The following is a 19,883-nucleotide window of genomic DNA, read 5'->3' as shown; positions in this document are numbered from 1 at the left end:
GTTTGCCTCGGTGAAATAACGTTCAGCCTTATCAAGGAGTGGACCTAGGGGAGTTATATCAGATTTGCTGCATCAAAATGACGCAGAATCAGAACCCAAAATAAAACTTTAAAGAAACAGGAACCCAAATTTTGTACATAAACTCGGACAGAAAAACGAACTGGGTTTAAATTTGGCATTAAGCTGAAACTTTGCTGCGGGAATTATTGTCGTATGATCATAATAGGACACATTGCTCATAAAGACTAAATCTCCTCATTATCTTCAATAAATCTCGTGTAACCAAACATTGAAGATGCTTTTGTTACCCCCAGCAATTAGAAGTAAACCATAAAATCAATCATATATTCAGGTGATCAGATCTGAAAAATTTTAATATTTGAAAGGGATGCTGCTACAGAAGCATCATACAAAAGGAAAGAATGGTATTGAGGCTGTTGAAAAGTAATTATAACCTCTTAGATGAGTTTATAATTATGTTCTTTTTTTCAGCATCCACCTTGGCTGCTGCAGCTTCTTTATCTTTAGCTACGGTTTCTGTCTTTATTTTCATAGACTCTGCTCCATGGCTTTCATCAATGCATCAACTTTTTTCATCAGCATCTAGAAGAGTCATAATATGCATTAGTACATTTTGAGAGACAGAGACAAATAGTGTATTAAGAGAGTAGCAACATACCTTTGTTTCTGGATGACTGAAAGATGCTTCAACACCAAATCACAGCATCGCTCAATCCAGCTTAGGAACTGATAGTATTAAGCCAGCTATAATTAATATTAACACAATCTATTGCCTTGCATCGCTCAATCTAGTGCTGCCCCAACTGCGAATGAATTTAGAGGGCCATATGATGTTGCAAACTTAATGTCATTGCTCGGTCTCTCCATGGAACGAGCTAAGGCGGCTATTTCAAGAAATTGTAGGTATGACAGCTTCCATAAATGTCATAGTGCTGTTGATATGGAAATTTGTTCCTCCCTAAGTTTCTTGAATGAATGTCTTGCAGGACTCTTATATCTAATGCAGTGAGAAAAAAACACTATTATAAGGAAGCCATTAGAGTTGAAGTACTACCATCAGGTCAAGAAAGTGATGGGAACAAACCTTCGTCTAGTGACTCTTTTAATTGGGATCCCATCCATCTAGAATCAAGTGAAAAAGAGAGCAAGAACCACGCATTCTCACATCCATATATCTGAAGGGGGCAAATTAACCTAAGAAAACACCCGGCAGATTCACATGTTTCCACAGACATCTCATAGAAATGGAAACTAATAACATAATGGATGCATACTTGGATGTCTGACACATCCAAAAGCAATTATCATAAAAAAAAAACTACAGACAAGAAGACGTACATATTATTGTGTTGGGAGGAAAATCCAAGGGATAAAGGAAACAGTGCGCACCCTGAAATAGTACCAACTCGCCAGATGTGAATGCAAATGTCATGAGGATGGAGTTGGAAGAGAAGTACAGTCATATGCAAGATATGAGTAAATTGGTTATAAGAATGAAGATAATAAGCAACAATACAAACCAAGTACACTAAGTTTAGGATATGACTTTTAAGGGTAAGTTACTACACCATCTCCAACGTTTAATTTTTCCACCAACATATTATGGTATAGAAGCATATCTGACATTTCATAGTTGACGTAAATAGAATTGTATAGAAGATTGAATACAATCATGGACAAAATTGCCATTAAGATCAAAATTTGAGACTAGACCATCAGTAAGGGCCCTTGGGGCCAATGACAAATTTACATCCATTACACGTGAATGGATACCAAATAATCAAGATAAATATGAAACAAACTTTGCTCGCCTACTTCGACAATCAATAATATTAATATTGGAAATCATTGCATAGTTATGCCATCTTATGTCTCCTTTTACTTTTCCGAGCCTTCTTAAAAGGTGTAGCATGCAGCAATCGCTTGAGCGGAAGAAATGTCACCTGATGAGGTTTCTTCCTTTTTGCCTTGAATTTCCCTGCAGCCAATAAACATATAAGCAACGGATGATGGATAAGAAAATTTTCAAACAGATACAAAGCTGTAAATTGGGGGGAAGATGTAATTTTTTTATGGGAAAATCTCACAAACAGTACCTGACATATCGGCCACTAATAACTTTCGTACCTCAAGTTCAAAAAATATCAGATTGGTACCTGAACTTCTGACCCCGACCCAATATCAATACCTGGGAACAGTAAAATCGTTAACGGAGTTAATTTTTGAAGGGTAAATCTGTCATTTCACTGTTCCTCATCTCCAAAACTCTCCCCTCTCTCTGCAATACCAGATTTCTTCTTCTTCTTCTTCTTCTTCATACCTCATCACCACTATCAACCAACCTTTCACTTCTTCAATAGCCACCGTCCCATCCACCACCAACTCCTCTCACCTCTCACCTCTCCTTTGGTCGATTTGGGTTTGTGTGTGTGAGGTATGAAGAAGATAATGAAAAATCTGGGTTTGCAGAGAGAGGGGAGAGTTTTGGAGATGATGAACAGTGAAATGACAGATTTACCCTTCAAAAATTAACCCCGTTAACGATTTTACTGTTCCCAAGTATTGATATTGGGTCGGGGTCAGAAGTTCAGGTACCAATCTGATATTTTTTGAACTTGAGGTACGAAAGTTATTAGTGGCTTGAAGTTCAGGTACTGTTTATGAGTTTTTCCCTTTTTTTATAACAATTACTGAGAATTAACTGGGGAAAAAATGTCGACATTTGATATTCAGTTAAAGGGACCGAATCGACTTGAAGAATCATTAAAAAAGAAAAGAATAATAATTAAATTTGTTTTTAGACATAAAAACAACAAAACAATCTATACTCAGGAACACATTCTGTGAAGGAAAAACAATAAACAACAAAGCAGTTGCATGTGCCTTGAGGCCAATCTAACCACCATGAAGGACCCAGAGCATGCAACAGTTACATGGTTCCCAAGTCCATGGGTTATGTGTGTGTATATTACTACTTTCCAAAAGGATAGTCTATCTCACAAGTCAGACTGCATAACAAAAAAACCCATTTCTACAAAGAATATCACAATACAAAAGAAACGGAAGATGATCTGAAAACACACATAAGAAAAGAAGTCATACCTGATTCAGACTGAACCAAGGCTGGATAGCTCAATTCAACATCAGCTTTCCCATGTTCTTGCTCATGCATTATTACCTCTGCTGTCTCATGATTTGCAACTGAATAATCATCAGTTGCTGTCATCTCATCACTAGAATCCAGAACAGGAACCTGATTTGCAAGTACAACTACATCATCTCCAGGTTCCGTCAATTCATCCACTTCCAAAATACTTTTATCCAATGCTGAATCCAGAGGCAAAGATTTTTTTTCTTTACCTGTTAGAACTTCATCCACTAAATCACTTTGGATATCATTATTTTTAATACTATCAGCCTCTTCATTATGAGGACCGGGAATATCAGTGTCCTGATAATTAGTGGGAACCTGAACTTCAGAATCAGGATTACAAGCAACACTCAACCCAATGTCTAGTGCATGATATGTTAAATTAACCTGAGATGGCACAACATTCAATTCACAATTAGTCATACTCTTCTGTGATAGAACATTAAGAATTTCTGTAGTAACCCCATCTATTCCATCCGGATTCTTTGTTTCCGCTCCAGTGGTCGTAGGAGCTTCAATTTCCATAGCATCTTTAAAAGTTTTGGCAGTCACAGACTTCAGTGATTGCACATCATGAATTTCTTTTGTAATCCCCATTGATTCAGCTGATTTCGTTGGTTCTGCTCCAGTGGTTGTAGGAACTTCAATTTCCATAACATCATTAACAGCATTTGCAATCGCAGACTTCTGTGATTGCACATCATGAATATCTGTAGCAATCCCATCTGTTTCATCTGGACTATTTGGTTCTGCTCTTGTGGTTATCGAAGGATCTTCAATTGGAATAACTTTGTTAACAGCTTTGGTAGTATCACTAGATGAATATAATTTCTGAGGATTTTCGCTTTTGAACCTTTGCCGCTCCAACATAGTATCACATAAAACAGATTGTTCTTGTACTCCATCAGTTGCAACTGATTGCACATTTAACTGGGGAGCAGAAACGATGTTTTTCTGAGTAGCCAATGGTTGTGACACAACCACATTAGTTCCAGCTATAAGATCGTTAACTTGAAATCCAAGTGATGACAAAGCAAAATCAATGGCTTTGACCATTTTGGTTGCTTTAGTACTGGAGTTACTGAAAGCCTTTGCCAAATCATCTAAAAGCAAATCACCTTCACCACTAGAGATGGGATCCCAATTAAAAGAGTCACTAGACGAAGGTTTGTTCCCATCACTTTCTTGACCTGATGGTAGTACTTCAACTCTAATGGCTTCCTTATAATAGTGTTTTTTTCTCACTGCATTAGATATAAGAGTCCTGCAAGACATTCATTCAAGAAACTTAGGGAAGAACAAATTTCCATAACAACAGCACTATGACATTTATGGAAGCTGTCATACCTACAATTTCTTGAAATAGCCGCCTTAGCTCGTTCCATGGAGAGACCGAGCAATGACATTAAGTTTGCAACATCATATGGCCCTCTAAATTCATTCACAGTTGGGGCAGCACTAGAGATAATTATATTCCTTCCTCGAGTCCAATCTACCAATAACTGAAGAGCAAGGCAGAGATTATATGTAGACAAAACTAACAAATACAAACTAATACTCAACAACTATGCTATACTGAACAGTATTTTTCCTGGCCATATATCACACCTACATGGGCATCCCAGCAGTAATTTTTTTTATCGTGATGCAACAGATGACCCTAAAACATATCGTACTATAAAGTTGGAAGTAAAATCACCTCATATTCTCAATTTCCATCAAAGCAAGTAACAAAAACAAAAGTAGAGTAATATTGGCAAGAATATGAATCAATCCAAAGTTTTAGTACACTTCCAATTCAGTGGTGCCTATTGCTTTGACAATTCCAACTAACTTCACAAACACTCACCTTAGCATTGGTTATAATTTGCCTTCTAGTTTGAACATCGGCAATAAGCCCTGCATATGTGATCTCAAAATACACCTTCCGCTGCATATCCAACACATACAAACTCTTATCACCTAACCAAAAAAAATTGAATGAATAAAGAAAACGGAATTCGAACCTCAATGGCAGCTTTAACCAGAGGCTGCTTCAATCGAAATGGTAACTTCTCCGAAAAATCAATCGCAATTATATCTACCTACACCAAAGCAATAACAATTCTTCCTCAATTTTCCGAGCAAACCAAACTGAACTGAACACAAATGCAAAGGAATCAAAGGCAGCGTAAAGCACGAACCTCCAATTTCTCACAGGCCTGATCGAAAGCGGACTGGTTCATGGGCTTGACAGCCACCAAATCGTAGGTCTTCAAAATGGGGTTGCCGGAATTGAGGGCCTGAGCCTGGGCAGGGGTTTCGGCGCAAACGGTGAGGCGCGTGTACTGGCGGAAAGGGGTGGCACGTGGGACGCCGAGGAGGTCGCGGTGGAAGCCGACGGAGGAGGTGAGGTGAGGAGAGTGTTTGAGGAGAGAAGGGAGAGTGAGGAGGGGGATGGAGCAACGGTCGCGATCGGACATGACGCCCTTGATCGTACGGTTGTAGGCGACGCCGGAGTAGCCGAGCTCGAGGGCCTTGGTCAAGAGCTTTGCGCGGGTTGAGCGGTCCGGCAGCGAGAGGTCGGTGTAGGGTACGCTCAGGTCGAAGAAGCCCATTGCTGGAGAATTGGGGAGAATGAGAAATTCAGAGTTGATTTAGAGATTTGATTTTCAGGGGTTTATGAAGGTTTAGGGTTTACGGGATGAAGAGCAGGTAGCATTGCTAAAAATGCTCCAAACATCTAGAAGGCCCAACTTGCCTAGTGAATCATAGAACAACTTGCTATATACAACTTTAGTAAGTAAATCTGCTAATTGTTGTTCATGTACTTTAGAGTGTCACTAATCATTTATTGGAGCAAAATAAGGACGATTAGAGTGTCATGGACATAAAGTAGAAGCAAAAAGGTCGACATGCTAGCCATATATGAAATAGAGGCTGTGTCCATCCCCGAGCTTGGTGTAGGTGAAAATCCGAGGTGTGAGTGTAAAAAAACAAAAACAAAAATAAAAACAACACTAAATATAATCTGCCGGGTGTTTTCTTAGGTTAATTTTCCCCCTACAGATATATGGATGTGAGAATGCGTGGTTCTTGCTCTCTTTTTCACTTGATTCTATATGGATGTGAGAATGCGTGATTCATACTATCTGCACAGACTCACATACTTTGATTCTAGATGATGGTATAGATTACTAACTAATGTCATCTTTTCTAGTTTCTAAGCTTAAATCATTTTGTATGATGATAAAAGTAGATATACGTATTTGGTTTATAATGTTACAATCTAAAGTTTGTTACAATTGAGGAGAAGAAAGAAACAAAAAAAAAAAAGAGAGAGAGAGAGATATAGGAAAAAATTTGAGAGCACTAAGGACTTGATGTTTTTAAGGTGTAAAGTTTTTAAGGTGATTACCCGATTCTTCTTCCTTCCAACATAGTGACTAAACTTGCAATTCCCCGGAGCATTTCAAAACAACAACCAAGTATCAGACAACAACAACAAAAAAAAACAGATACATGAGCAATCCAAAATTACCTGCTATCAACCGATGTCCTCTCTTCAATGTTGGAAGCCTCTTCTCCAACAATATTAAGAGTCTCTCTCTGTCTCTGCAATCAAACATAGCAAAATAAAGATTTCACTTTTTTTTCTTTTCATTCCCAATCACTCAAAAAAAAAAAAAAAAAAAAAAAAAAAAACCCAAATAACAAAATATGAAACACTTATAAGTCTCTGAATTATCCAGGCCCCGGAAATCATCAACCACGCAAATAAATAAATATATATATATATAAAGGAATCATAAAATTGTTGACATTGGATACATTTCCCAAATTGAAATTGAAATTATAGCATGCTGCAGTCTGCTATAGGCTTAATTGTTGACATTCTTGGACTGAAATTTCTTTTCTCAGTAAATAAGAGGTTTTATACTAAACAAAACAGCAAGGAAGACTAAGAATAAAATCTCAGACCCAAATTGAAATCAAAATGTTAAAAAACAGTGTTTACAAATTGAGGTACTAAGGCCTTCTCTGACTCTAGTTTAATCAAGGGATTTGGAGAATACTCAAAGTGGCTACCATAATAACAATTTCAGAATCACGAATTGACAATCAAAAAACTGATCTACATCTACAAATCAACCAAATTCAATAAATCAATACGAACTAATCTGATTGAACATGACAAAGTAATTCTACGAAATCAAGCAAGCCACCATCCAATGAAAATATTGAAATGACCAAACACCAGAAACAAAGCTTGAAACTTTTCCAATCAATCACCCAAATCCCAAATCCGAAGACAAACAAAAGCCCTAAAACGTAAAAACCCATAACAATTCAAAACCAACAACAACTAAAAACGCAACTAACAAAAACAAAAGTAGAAGAAAATGGCCAAACAGAGGTAAATAGACAGAACCTACGTTTTGCTCACCTAAAGAAAGTCTGTAAAAGATGAAAACCACATTGTGCACATAGTGGAGGCTTCTCGAATTGGAATAGTGCTGGAGGCCTTTCTTATACATGCAAGTATCCAGGGCAAAACCGTAATCCTAAATTGAATCCCTTTCTAACACTGTTTGTCCCATCCCGGAATCTGGAAGCATCAGGATACTTCAATTTGTCTGGATTCGGCGACATTATTGTCAGATCTTCCAGCTGTAGCTTCAATTTTGTGTTCCTTCTATTCGTCTGGATACCACAACATTGTACTTTCTCACTTTTCGGACAATGTGGGATTCACGTTGAATCACGGTTATGACTTTTGCCTCAAATATTTATATGTCAATAAGAGTTATAACAAAGTCAATTTTCGTTATAAACTGCGGGTAGTGTAACTACTTTTTAGTCATTTAACAATTATCAATTGCTTTATTTCTAATTGAACAAACAACAAAAATCAAATGAAGTTCACAGTTTCAAAACAGTAAGAATCCAAATAGCGAAACCAATTCAAAACAAAATTGAAAAGAAACGAAACCAAAATAAAAAAGGAATGCAGGTTGAGTATTGTTCTTCACTTTTTCACACTTTAATACCAACAGTAATCAAGTTAGAAGTTTAGAAGAGTAAATTACTTGATGCTCTGCTCTCTTCCCGTATATGTAAATCCACTTAAACGACTATGTTTGAAAAGTTAAATAAACTTCAGGGACGTAATAATAGTATATACTGAATTTCCTGTGTGATTTTAAACATTAGCCATATCCAGCATCATCTTGTATCAATCCAATTTTGATGAGAAGAATAGCATCGAGTTGGTCCACTTTTTATTTAATTTTGTTTAAATATCAGATTCTTTTATTTAATGGAAGTTAATGAGATGTTTCTTTCCTGATCCATAAGTTTCTCTGAAGTTTCCAATACTCTGTTTGTAATGGTATGCTATACATACATTATATTGAAACTAAACAAACAAAAATAAACTGAAGTACATTATTGTTGACTGAAAAATGTAAAGAATTAATTATGTATGCACCAATTACCTTCACAGGTGGTGATCATGCCTCTGAACTTTACAACCATTAAGTTAATGTTCTTAGTTTTTCCCTCTCAATATTCTTAGATGTGTATTTACAGTGTAAGTGTACAACTCAAAATTTAGCACCTCAGAATAATTGCTTCAGCTGCTATTCTAGCCTGATAGTTAAGGTAAACCTTCACCTATTTGAAAGTCAATCTTTAATCACAGATTAATAAGACCGATCCAATTGTTTTAAGATTAGTATCACATGATCAGTCAATGAGATCATCCAACTCTATATACCATCCTATCCTTTCCTAGGTTTATCCATTTGAACATTTTCACACTAAGTCAAATTTGAAAATTAATCCTTAAGCTGCCAAAAAACACAACCAAGAGATCATCATTTAGTCATCACATTGTTACATAGCCATTTGTAGACTTTGAACAAAACTGCACATATTCTAAACATTAACAAACAATGTCCAAGAACAGCCAAATAACTTCTATTTATTTCGTTAATTAGATTTCTATACGGCCATCCAATCGTATCAGATTATTTTGTTTAATGAAAGTTAATGAGATCTTTCTTTCCAAATCTGTAATTTTCTTTGAAATTTCTAATACTCTGTTTCTAGCGCTCACGTATATACAGTATATATTCAAACTGACCAACCAGAAAGAAAAAAAAAAAGAACATAAAAGGAATCGAAAATTTTTAAACCAAAAAAAAAAAAAAAAAAAAAAACTGAAATCTCTATCTTCTAATTTTTTCAATCAACCATCAAAATCGCAAAGTGCAGGACAAACAAAGTACTCAAAAGATCACAATCTGTATCAGTCAAAAGGCAAAGTCCAGAACATGATCCTAAACTCAAAACTATAACCAAAATTGGAGAAACCAAAACCTAAACTCAAATTCAACTTAGAAGACGTGACTTGAATGAATAACATGACTAAACTTGACAAAGATTGCCTCTTTGGAAACACATTCCTAATAAAATTTTTGACACACTGTAGATTGCAGATAGTGAAAATCTTTGCTTCTTACAGTAGTAACAATTAATATACTGCTGCTGCTTATAATATCATATTACCAAATATATATTATAATCCCACCATCACATCCCTATACGTTCTCATTATGATCGTCATATAACACCAAAGTTGATACAAAGTTGTTAAGTTACCAAAATTGATAAAACCATTCCACTCAAATACCTATATCTCTAACCCCAGCACAAACAAAACTAAAAGAAGAAGAACACAACAGCAAAAAACACAAATTTCCGAACCTGCAATCCCTACTCTCCATACCAAACTCATATCTATTACTCCTCTTCTTCCTCTACCATTTGAACACACCACTGAACCACATTTGGAAAAAAAATTATATTGCTATTACAATACTTAAAGGCCTCGGCAGATAGCCAACTCTTCAATTAAGCATAAACAGAACAAACTCAGAATCAAAACTCTGAAATTACAGAATCAAATTCAATCACCCAAAAAAAACCCCAATTCAGTAACCCTAACCGTAAAAGCTAATCAAACTCAACACAATAAAACTCAATTCCCAATTTCCGAAACCCAGAGTCAATAACAACATGAATCAAAAGAGAAAACAAAAACCCCAACAAAAACGAAAAAAACATAGAAATCTGGGAAACAATACCTTCGATACAAAACGCTTTCTCTCCACCGATCTGAATCTTGCAGACAGATTCGACACTCTCGCAGCAAAATGAAATCACCACTCTCTCTCGGTCTCTTTCTCGCTCTCTCTGTTTCGACTGTACGGAAACCACGAACGAAATCTACGTGTATTTGACTTGATTATAGAACGATGGCATCCCGTAAATCAGAGAAACATAAGGGCAAAAGAGTCACTCCACTTTGTGCACAGTGATGAACAAGAAACCGGGCAACTGAGCTTTAGTATATCTATACTATTATTAAGAGAAAAGGCTTTGTTAGCCAAAACTAAAAACTTTGACAGAAATAACTCTGAAATAATAAAAAACTTTGAGAATTAATTAAATCACAAAAGCAATTATGAAAATTACAAATTATATTTTTATTAAAAAAATAAACAAAAAAATTCCCACAACCCACTTTTGTCTCCCACTAACTTCTCTCTGTAATAACTGTTTTAATCCATTCTCTTTTTTTCTTTTTGAAAAAAAAAAAAAAAAAAAAAACTTGCACATGCAGAGCATGTATGGAGGAAGACTAGTTGTATAATTAATTAAGCCAATAAGGCTTATAGTTAAATTTTCAAAAACCCTGCAATTGCCCTTTTATATAAGTCTACTGCAAAATCAGTATTAATTAAGCCAATAAGGCTTATGGTTAAATTTTCAAAAACCCTGCAATTGCCCCTCTTTTTATATAAGTCTACTGCAAAATGATTAAATAAAAGTAGGGTAAAAACGTATTTCAGCGTAAAAAAAAAAAAAGGATAAACACGTTAAGATTCTTCTCACGTGAAGTTGAGATATAGAAAACTCAAACTGATATGCAGTTATTATCCTCCGACCCGCTCTTCTTTACCGAGCAAAACTCCTTATTGGTAAGCAGAAGGGATTCTTGAATATCCCAATAGTCTCTCCTCATAATCTCACACTCCAATTACAAGAATTAATATTGAAGTTCATCCCTATGGTTCTTTTTTCTATATATTTGGTTTTTACCTCACATTCTCTGTGCTTACTAGGTGTATGTTCAGGTTTTAGATCAAGGAAGAGTTGTGGAAGGAGAAAGAGAAATCAATGAAGGCCCTCAAAATTGCTCAATCTGGTAATTTATTTCTTTCCATGTGTTTGCAATGGGGAACCAAAACCAAGTAGGTGAAGCCGTAAGTAGCCGCCATGTTGTCCTACAGATCAATTTCAGATTTGTTGGAGCAACTCCAACAGATTCCCTATATTTTGATTTTTCTCTACTTTAGGTAAAAATCAGCCTCTTTTGCACCAACAGATTCCCTATAACTATTCCTATTTTAGGGAAAGTGAGGAAAGAGAAAACTAAATTCCCTATATTTACAGCAAACTCTAAAATTTTAAGGAAGAATATGGAGATTTTAAAGATTGTTGTAAAATAGGGAATCTGTTAGAGTTGGAGAAGAAAAAGAGGCTAAAGCTTTAACTGTTGCTTCCCTATAATACAGAAATTATAGGGAAGCTATTGGAGTTGCTCTTAGTTGAATCGTAGGCTACTACTGTCTTTAGAATTCGGGATTATACTCTTCCAAATCTATGTTAGAAGAAGTTTAGTGTGGGTGTGCATGTGTTGATCCGTATGATGTCAAACCCAAAAAAGAACACGAACAACATGATAGCCATGGTACCAGTGAAGACCTAGGGTTTGTGACGAAGAACAATGAAATGTGGAAGAGGAAAGTTTGAGAGAAAAGAGTATACTCGTATATTGATTCTTAATACATCGTAACCTAAAATGGGAGAGCAATTTACTATTTATACACAACGTAAAGCATACCACACACCTAACTAATTAACCTAATCAACTAATTAGTAACCAATTAACTAGTTTACTAACTAATTAGCTGATGGAAGAGACTTTAATGACTGGATCCAGCTGGCATGAGGCATGTGTCCAAATAGCTCCTGAGACTTCCAGAGCTTTCGATAGTCAACTAACACCCCTCCTCAAGCTCCGCTAGGGTAACTAGCCTGAGATTGGTAGAATGTGTCCGAAAGATAGGTGAAGGTAACCCTTTTGTCAAGATATCAGCTGTCTGTTCTGTGGTGGAAACATATTCCAAGCGAAGATCATTGCGTTGCACACGTTCCCGAACAAAGTGAAAGTCATTATCTAAATGCTTGATCTTGGAATGAAAGACTGGATTAGATGCTAAGGCTAGAGCTGACAAGTTGTCACACTTAAGTAGGGGAGCACGAGGAATCTTAATCTTTAAATCACATAACAAGTGCCTGATCCAGCTAACCTCAGCAGCAGTGTTGGCTAGACTTCTGTATTCAGCCTTAGTAGAGGTTCGTGACACAGTACTTTGCTTCTTAAACTGCCATGATACTGGACACAATCCAATGTATACAACAAACCCAGTAGTTGAACGCTTCTGTATAACCTCGCCAGCCCAATCAGCATCACATAAGGCTTTGACATCCACAGCATTGCTCAAGGCACCAGTGGCACTATAAAAGAGACCTTTATGCAATGATCCCTGCAAGTACCTTAAGATTCTTTTAACTGCAGCATAATGCACATCAGTAGGGTTTGTCATGAATTGACACACAGTGTTGACAGCATAGGCTATATCAGGGCGAGTGAAGGTTAGGTACTGTAAAGTACCTACAATACTTCTGTAAGCAGTGGGATCTTTAAGTGGAGTACCTTGATCCTTTGTCATTTGATAATGAGGAAGACATGGAGAACTGCATGATTTAACAATATCCATTCCTGTCTTGACAAGTAGATCCTTAGCATACTTGGTTTGACTGAGAAATATGCCATGTTGCACTTTGTTTACTTCCAATCCCAGAAAGTATGTTAATGCACCTAAATCCTTCATGTCAAAGACCATACTTAATTCAGAGATAACCTCATGAACACCTCTAGAGTCTGAGCCTGTAATCACTATATCATCTACATACAGTAGCAATGCAATCATTCCCTCTGTAGTGTGTCTAACAAAGAGGCTTGGATCAGAATGAGAAAATGTAAATCCAAGACTTGGTAGGAAACTTGTAAACTTCTCATTCCAGGCTCGTGGAGCTTGCTTTAGACCATAGAGAGATTTTCTTAATAAACACACATACTCAGGATGTTCAGGATCAACAAAACCTTGGGGCTGAGCCATATAGACTTCTTCCTTCAAATCTCCATGCAGAAAAGCATTTTTAACATCTAATTGTCTTAACTCCCAGTTGTTCAGGGCTGCAAGTGCCAATATAACTCTTACTGTGCTATGCCTTACAACAGGACTAAAGGTCTCATCATAATCAAGACCTTTAGTTTGACTGAATCCTTGAGCAACTAACCTGGCTTTATATCTTGAAATAGAGCCATCTGGATTTTTCTTAACTTTGTATATCCACTTGCTTCCCACGATGTTTCTGTTTTTGGGACATGGAACAAGAGACCAAGTGCCTTGCTTCTTGAGAGCATCAATCTCCTCCAACATAGCTTGATCCCATTCAGACCTACCATTAGCTGCCCTGAAAGACTTAGGTTCAACAACATCACTAATATCTGACACAGCAGTAAAGCCACTAAAGAAAGGATACTCATCATAGAGCTTTTGTTGTGTAATGGCAGAAAAACAATAATAATCTTCAAAAGTTTTCTGTTTGACTATCCTATTTTTGGCTCTAGTCATCATACTGTGATCATTGTAATTCTGGTCCACAATAAACTCCAATTCCTGAGGTAGATTTTCACCATCAATATTTCCACCAAATTGTAAAGCAGTAACCTCACTTGTATTCAGACCATCAACTGGAGCAGCTGCAAGGCCACCACTGTCAAGCTGAACATTATCCACAGCATTCTCCTGACCATTACTTCTTATTTCAGGAATACTAACAACAATATCATCACATTGACTAACCCTAGACACATTCTGCTCACAAGTTCTCACTTCATTAGTACTATCAGTTTGAGCACCAGTTTGAGCACCAGTTTCCTGTACATCTATCAACACATCATCAGTAGTAGCTTCTACTCCAATGCTCACATCCCCACTGCTTACACCACTGCTTACATTATCACCATTGCCCCCCTCCAAACGCAGTGGGAACCTCACTGAGTGGAACTATAGAATGAAGGACAGGCATGTTCCTGGGAAGAGTAGTGAGAGGTGTAGAAGAGGGAAAGAATGTGACAGGATCAACAGGAGAAGACACACAGGATGAAGGAGATAAAAATGGAAAAGAAGACTCATCATGAATGACATGTCGAGACAACCACAGTTTGTTATGAGAGATGCTATAACAGAAGACTCCCTTGTAGCCAGTGGCATATCCTAAGAACACACATTGCGTAGTCCTGGGATCTAACTTGTCATGAGTGTAAGGGCGAAGATATGGATAACAAGAAGAGCCAAACACCTTAAGTTGAGAGACATCTGGAACCTTATGAAGCAGTAGCTCATAGGGAGAAGTCATATTGAGGGACTTACATGGCATTCTATTGATAAGATAGAAGGAATGAGCTACACTATAAAACCAAAAAGGTTTTGGGAGACCAGCAGTAGACATCAGGGAAATGACTGTTTCTACAATGTGTCTATTCTTCCTCTCAGCAACCCTATTTTGCTGAGGAGTGTAAGGGCAAGTAAGGTGATGCACTATTCCTTTAGAAGCTAAGAAATTGTGGAAAGCTTTACTATTAAACTCACCCCCTCCATCTGTTTGAAAAATTTTAATTGTGGAATCAAACTGTGTATGAACAAAAGCACAGAATTTCACAAAATGGGCAAGAACATCTGATTTATTAATAAGTGGAAAAATCCACACAAACTTTGTACAATCATCAATGAAGGTAACATAATACTTATATCCTTCAAGAGAAAGACAGGGAGCAGGTCCCCACACATCTGAGTGTATTTTATGAAAAGGATGTGAGCTTTTGGTTACTGAAATGGGAAAAGGTAGTCTATGCATCTTGCCTTCTAAGCAGTGTGTACAAATAGTACTAGAAGCTTAACTAGGTGACTTTATTTAAGAATAGGATAACATTTTGGACAATATGGATTGAGTGGGATGACCTAAACGCTGATGCCACACAGGAAATGGTATGGAAGAGCCAAGTAAGGCAGCATGAGACAACTCAGGTATTGAAGCAACAGATGATGTCTTGAAGAGGAACAGACCCTCCTCACTACTCTTTCCTTGATAGAGAACAGTTTTGGATGCCCGGCCTTGTCCTGCACAGCAATATCATTCTCATCAAGTGTGATAAAGCAATGATTATCTCGACAAAGTTTTGTGAAAGATAGCAGATTCATAGCAAGATTAGGAACATGCAACACTTTGTTAAGTCTCAGGATATGATCAGCAGGCTTAATATAACCAGAACCAGTATGTGCTATATTCAAACCTGTACCATTTCCAATGGTAATTTTGTTGTCAGAAGTGTATGGTTGAGCAATGGTAAGATTCCGAAGATCAGAGGTCATATGGTGTGTAGCTCCAGAATCTCCTACCCACACTTCATTGTTGGCCTGAGCATTTGATGTAGTAGATGAGCCAGGTTGATTCATTGAGAAGCCAGAATTTGATGTTGAGGCACCACTGGTTGGATGGAAGCCACCAGGAAAGAAGGAGTTGGATGCTCCAGATGGAACAAGATATCCACCTTGAGATTGTTGAAAGCTCCTATTATAACCTCCAGAAGATTGAGCAGCTAATGCAGTAAGGGAAGCAGGAGGATCAGATCCTTGGTAGGCAAAGTTGGTCCTATGAGTGCAATTCAAGGCAACATGACCTTTTAACCCACAGATTTGACAAGTTGGAATGGACAAGGATGGATGTCCAGCTGGTACATCAGTTCTGTAGAAACAGTTAGCTGCAGTGTGACCCTTTTTAGAGCAAATTTGACACTCATGTGTGAGTACATTGCTTGATGGTCTGGCTGAAGGTGCTTGCTGGCCTTTATACTCAGGATTCTGATAGCATGTGCTTGTGAGATGCCCATGTTTGCCACAGATTTGACACTTATGAACACGAAAGCATGTGTCCACAGTATGGCCTCTTTTCCCACAGACTTGGCATTCAACACTACCACCACTTTGTTTTCCACTTTTGGCCTTACTGTCATCCTTGAGACTCCATCCTCTGCTATCACCATCTCTCTCACCATTCCTGGTTTCATCTCCTCTAGCTACCATGGCACTCATGTTGGAATGAAAAGAGAAACTTCCCTCAATGCGCCTTTCTGCTGAGAGTAATTGGGACCTCAAATCTCGAAGATTAATTGGTGTCTCTCTTCCTTCTATCACAGTCCTAACTGTTGAGTATTCTTCAGGCAGTCCATTCAAAACAACAATGATCACATCTTCATCAGGAATAGCAACTCCAGCAGATAACAATTGGTCACGAGCACTTTTCACACGTTGCAAGTACTTCTCAATAGATTCACCACCTTTTCGAAGTGTTTGTAGTTCAGTCTTTAGTTGCATGATGCTCACTCTTGACACAGCAGAAAACCGTTCTTGAAGGGCAAGCCAGGCTTGTTTAGATGTCTTGCAGCCAACAATCACATCCACAATGTCTTCATTCAATGTTGCCATAAGTAGGCTCAATAATGCCATATCAGTTTGCTTCCAGGCCTTATATGCTGCAGTTTCTTCACTAGTGACTTCACCTTCAGTTGTAAGAGCATAGCGAGGACGTGCTAACTCTGTACCATCATAGTAGCCAAAGAGGCCATTCCCAGCAAGAGTGGATTCAAACTGAAAACTCCATTTGATGAAGTTTCTTTCTCCAAGTCGAATAGTGACCATACTCAACAGTGAATGCACATCCGAGTGAGTAAGAGCAGGTGTAGAAACAACACGAGGTGCCATCTATAGTTCTTCTGCAAGACTGGACACGATGCTTCTATAGGAGATATCAAGTGTAGCAGTTTCAACAATTTCTAGAGGATACTAACTTGAAACATACAGATTCAGCAGAGTAGATAGATCGATACTATTTTTTGCTCAGAATTTTCACTCAATTCACTTAGTCACGACTCAATTTGCTTGATTTGCACTGATTTAGTTATCAAACAACACAATCTTTCCTCTAGTTTTGCTCTACATGCAATTGAACTCCCTGATTTTCATTCCATGCTCAACTCACACAAGTTTTGCTCAATTAATCACAGTGCTCAAGATCTACATACGTTTTGTTTTGCTCATTCGTTCAAGATCTCAGTGTAAAGTATATAGATTATTACACGAAGCATCAGAGACAAGAGCGATTCACCTTAGATGTTCAGCAAATCACAAGAGTAGCTTGAGGTTGAACGACGAAGCGAAGCCCCACTCGATCTAGGCTCCAAAGAGAATTGAAGCTCCAAATCACAGCACGCCTGAATCAAGAATTGAGATTTCACTAAGATAATGGATGCGGAAGCATGAATCACAGGTCCTGGATCTATGAGGGCTTTGATACCATGATAGCCATGGTACCAGTGAAGACCTAGGGTTTGTGACGAAGAACAACGAAATGTGGAAGAGGAAAGTTTGAGAGAAAAGAGTATACTCATATATTGATTCTTAATACATCGTAACCTAAAATGAGAGAGCAATTTACTATTTATACACAACGTAAAGCATACCACACACCTAACTAATTAATCTAATCAACTAATTAGTAACCAATTAACTAGTTTACTAACTAATTAGTGATGGAAGAGACTTTAATGACTGGATCCAGCTGGCATGAGGCATGTGTCCAAATAGCTCCTGAGACTTCCAGAGCTTTCGATAGTCAACTAACACAACAGAGTAATAAAGAAAAACCATATCAATTGATTGACAGTTTTTTTTTTTTTTTTTTTACTTGGTGTTTTTCATCTTATTTCATAACCAAAAATAAAAACAGAAGCATGACTATAGGTTCCAAGTTTTAAGCGTGCCAGATGCAAATAAACTTTTTTCTATGGTCATTTGATTTCCAGATGAAATTTATATGGTATTCGTACTTTTTAGCAAGTCTCATAGATGTGGTGTTTTTGATTGAAATGTTCTTTGTTTTTAAAATCCAAAGATGTTATTCCTATGCAGATTGACTCCAGGGAATAAAGGAAGGCAGAAAGGAATAAGCAAAAAGGCCATAGAAGAATGGTGATAAAAATTGCTTCCCTTTCTCTTTTCACCATGTTCTATATATATCGAATTTTGCTTAATTAATTTGAAATTTTGTTTTTAGGTCTGAAAAATAATTTGGAGTTTATGAATGAAGAAAAGCTGGAGGTTATATGTTGTGTTCATGAACACTTTTATGTCTTTAGTTTACTCTATGTGTTCTTTGGTGTATTTACAATGAAGATCATATGCGTTATTTATCTATTTTGTTATTTCTTTGTTACTTTTAATGTGAGAAGCTAGAATTTATAAGCTGTATTCATGAGTACTTTCTTTAGTTTAGTCCAGGTGTTCTTCCATGCATTTACAAGAAAGATCACATTGATTCCTTATCTTTCTTTTTAGTAACAGTAGTGTACAGTCCATGTTTAGCCAAAACAAAGAAACTGATTTTGTAGTTACCATTATCTCAAACTACTGTGAAAGGATACGGGATAGAAGGCTAATGCAAGCATTGAAGGTCTCAATTGATCTTGCAAGTGTCTTGGGTAACGAAGACCTTAGTGTCTTCACTATTTGGCTGTGATCAGTTCTCCCTATATGTAAATAAATTGCATATACGATAATCGTGTTTGGACTTTTTTCTTTTGTCAAATAATACTCGGACAACACGTCTGTAATTTCTTCTTTTATTTCTTTTAGTTTTTGTTTTTTTTTTTTTTTTTTTTTGAGAATAATAGTCAACCATTTTATTAATAATAAACATAAGAAAAATTACAGCCTAAAGATGTAGAAACTACATCAAAATTTAAACTAATAAGGGAAATACTAGATACCATAAAGCAACGGAAATAAAACCGAACAAAGGTACGAAGGGATGCAATTAAGCATTTGATGACGCCCAGGACAGAGTCCGGGCGATGTAAAACGGTTCCAATAGTATGGCCGACCATACTTCCACGCATATAAACACGTCGAATAGAGGGTAACCTTCTATCAAGGTAACCGCCGGTAGTGTGACCGACCTTACCCACTCCACACAAATTAATACGTCGAGTAGAGAGCAATCTTCTACCTAGGTAGCCAAAATTCCAAATCCAGAGTATAGCAGAAAGAGGAATCCGTAAGAAGTCGCCTGGATCCCAAATACGAATCCAAAGAGAAGACAGAACCCAATTAAAGGCCCATCTTGAAAAGCCCAAACCAATAGGAGCCCAGGTCCAGATCCATAGGTGGGCACCCAAAATCTCTCTGGGCACCCAGACCTGCCTTGTCCGCGACCCTAGCCACTGAGCCGCCGAACCTCGCCGGAGGTACCTCGTCCCGGACCTGTTCGCACTAAGCAAGGCATTGCCGCCTGCCTCACCACCCTTGTGGCGAGGCCCATTGATGACCGGAAAGCTTCTGCACCAGACCCAAGCCCCGCTGGTCAGATCTGGAGAAAAGCCATCACCGTTGCCGCCTGCCTCACCACCCTTTTA

At 37.5% G+C, this 19,883-nt stretch overlaps 1 protein-coding gene and 1 long non-coding RNA gene across 14 annotated transcripts; one reads left to right on the top strand and one right to left on the bottom strand.

Annotated features, from left to right (window-relative positions):
• Positions 1–1,621: 1,621 nt before the first annotated feature.
• Positions 1,622–10,467, bottom strand: LOC133741734 (protein GAMETOPHYTE DEFECTIVE 1-like). 12 transcript variants are annotated; one of them, XM_062169457.1, is made up of 10 exons: positions 10,303–10,440; positions 7,599–7,932; positions 6,693–6,766; positions 6,570–6,597; positions 5,356–5,771; positions 5,179–5,256; positions 5,022–5,102; positions 4,520–4,674; positions 3,124–4,436; positions 1,622–1,999 (listed from the first exon to the last, which is right to left on the bottom strand). In XM_062169457.1, the coding sequence occupies exons 5-10, from the start codon at positions 5,767–5,769 to the stop codon at positions 1,878–1,880; spliced, it is 2,163 nt and encodes a 720-aa protein (XP_062025441.1). In that variant the 5' UTR covers positions 5,770–5,771; positions 6,570–6,597; positions 6,693–6,766; positions 7,599–7,932; positions 10,303–10,440; the 3' UTR covers positions 1,622–1,877. The 12 variants fall into 12 exon arrangements, with proteins under 12 accessions (XP_062025441.1, XP_062025444.1, XP_062025437.1 ...); XM_062169460.1 differs by having other exon boundaries at positions 6,693–6,760; XM_062169453.1 differs by lacking the exon at positions 6,570–6,597 and having other exon boundaries at positions 6,693–6,764; positions 7,599–7,855; positions 10,303–10,467.
• A 504-nt stretch (positions 10,468–10,971) lies between these two features.
• Positions 10,972–18,692, top strand: LOC133741768 (uncharacterized). 2 transcript variants are annotated; one of them, XR_009862114.1, is made up of 4 exons: positions 10,972–11,199; positions 11,344–11,426; positions 18,382–18,441; positions 18,527–18,692. It is a non-coding gene; the product is annotated as an uncharacterized LOC133741768 (long non-coding RNA). The 2 variants fall into 2 exon arrangements; XR_009862113.1 differs by having other exon boundaries at positions 10,973–11,426.
• Positions 18,693–19,883: the final 1,191 nt, after the last annotated feature.

Source organism: Rosa rugosa, chromosome 4 (genome assembly GCF_958449725.1).
Source record: "Rosa rugosa chromosome 4, drRosRugo1.1, whole genome shotgun sequence".
Classification (NCBI taxonomy): Eukaryota; Viridiplantae; Streptophyta; class Magnoliopsida; order Rosales; family Rosaceae; genus Rosa; species Rosa rugosa.
This window is presented reverse-complemented; position numbering and strand designations above follow the sequence as displayed.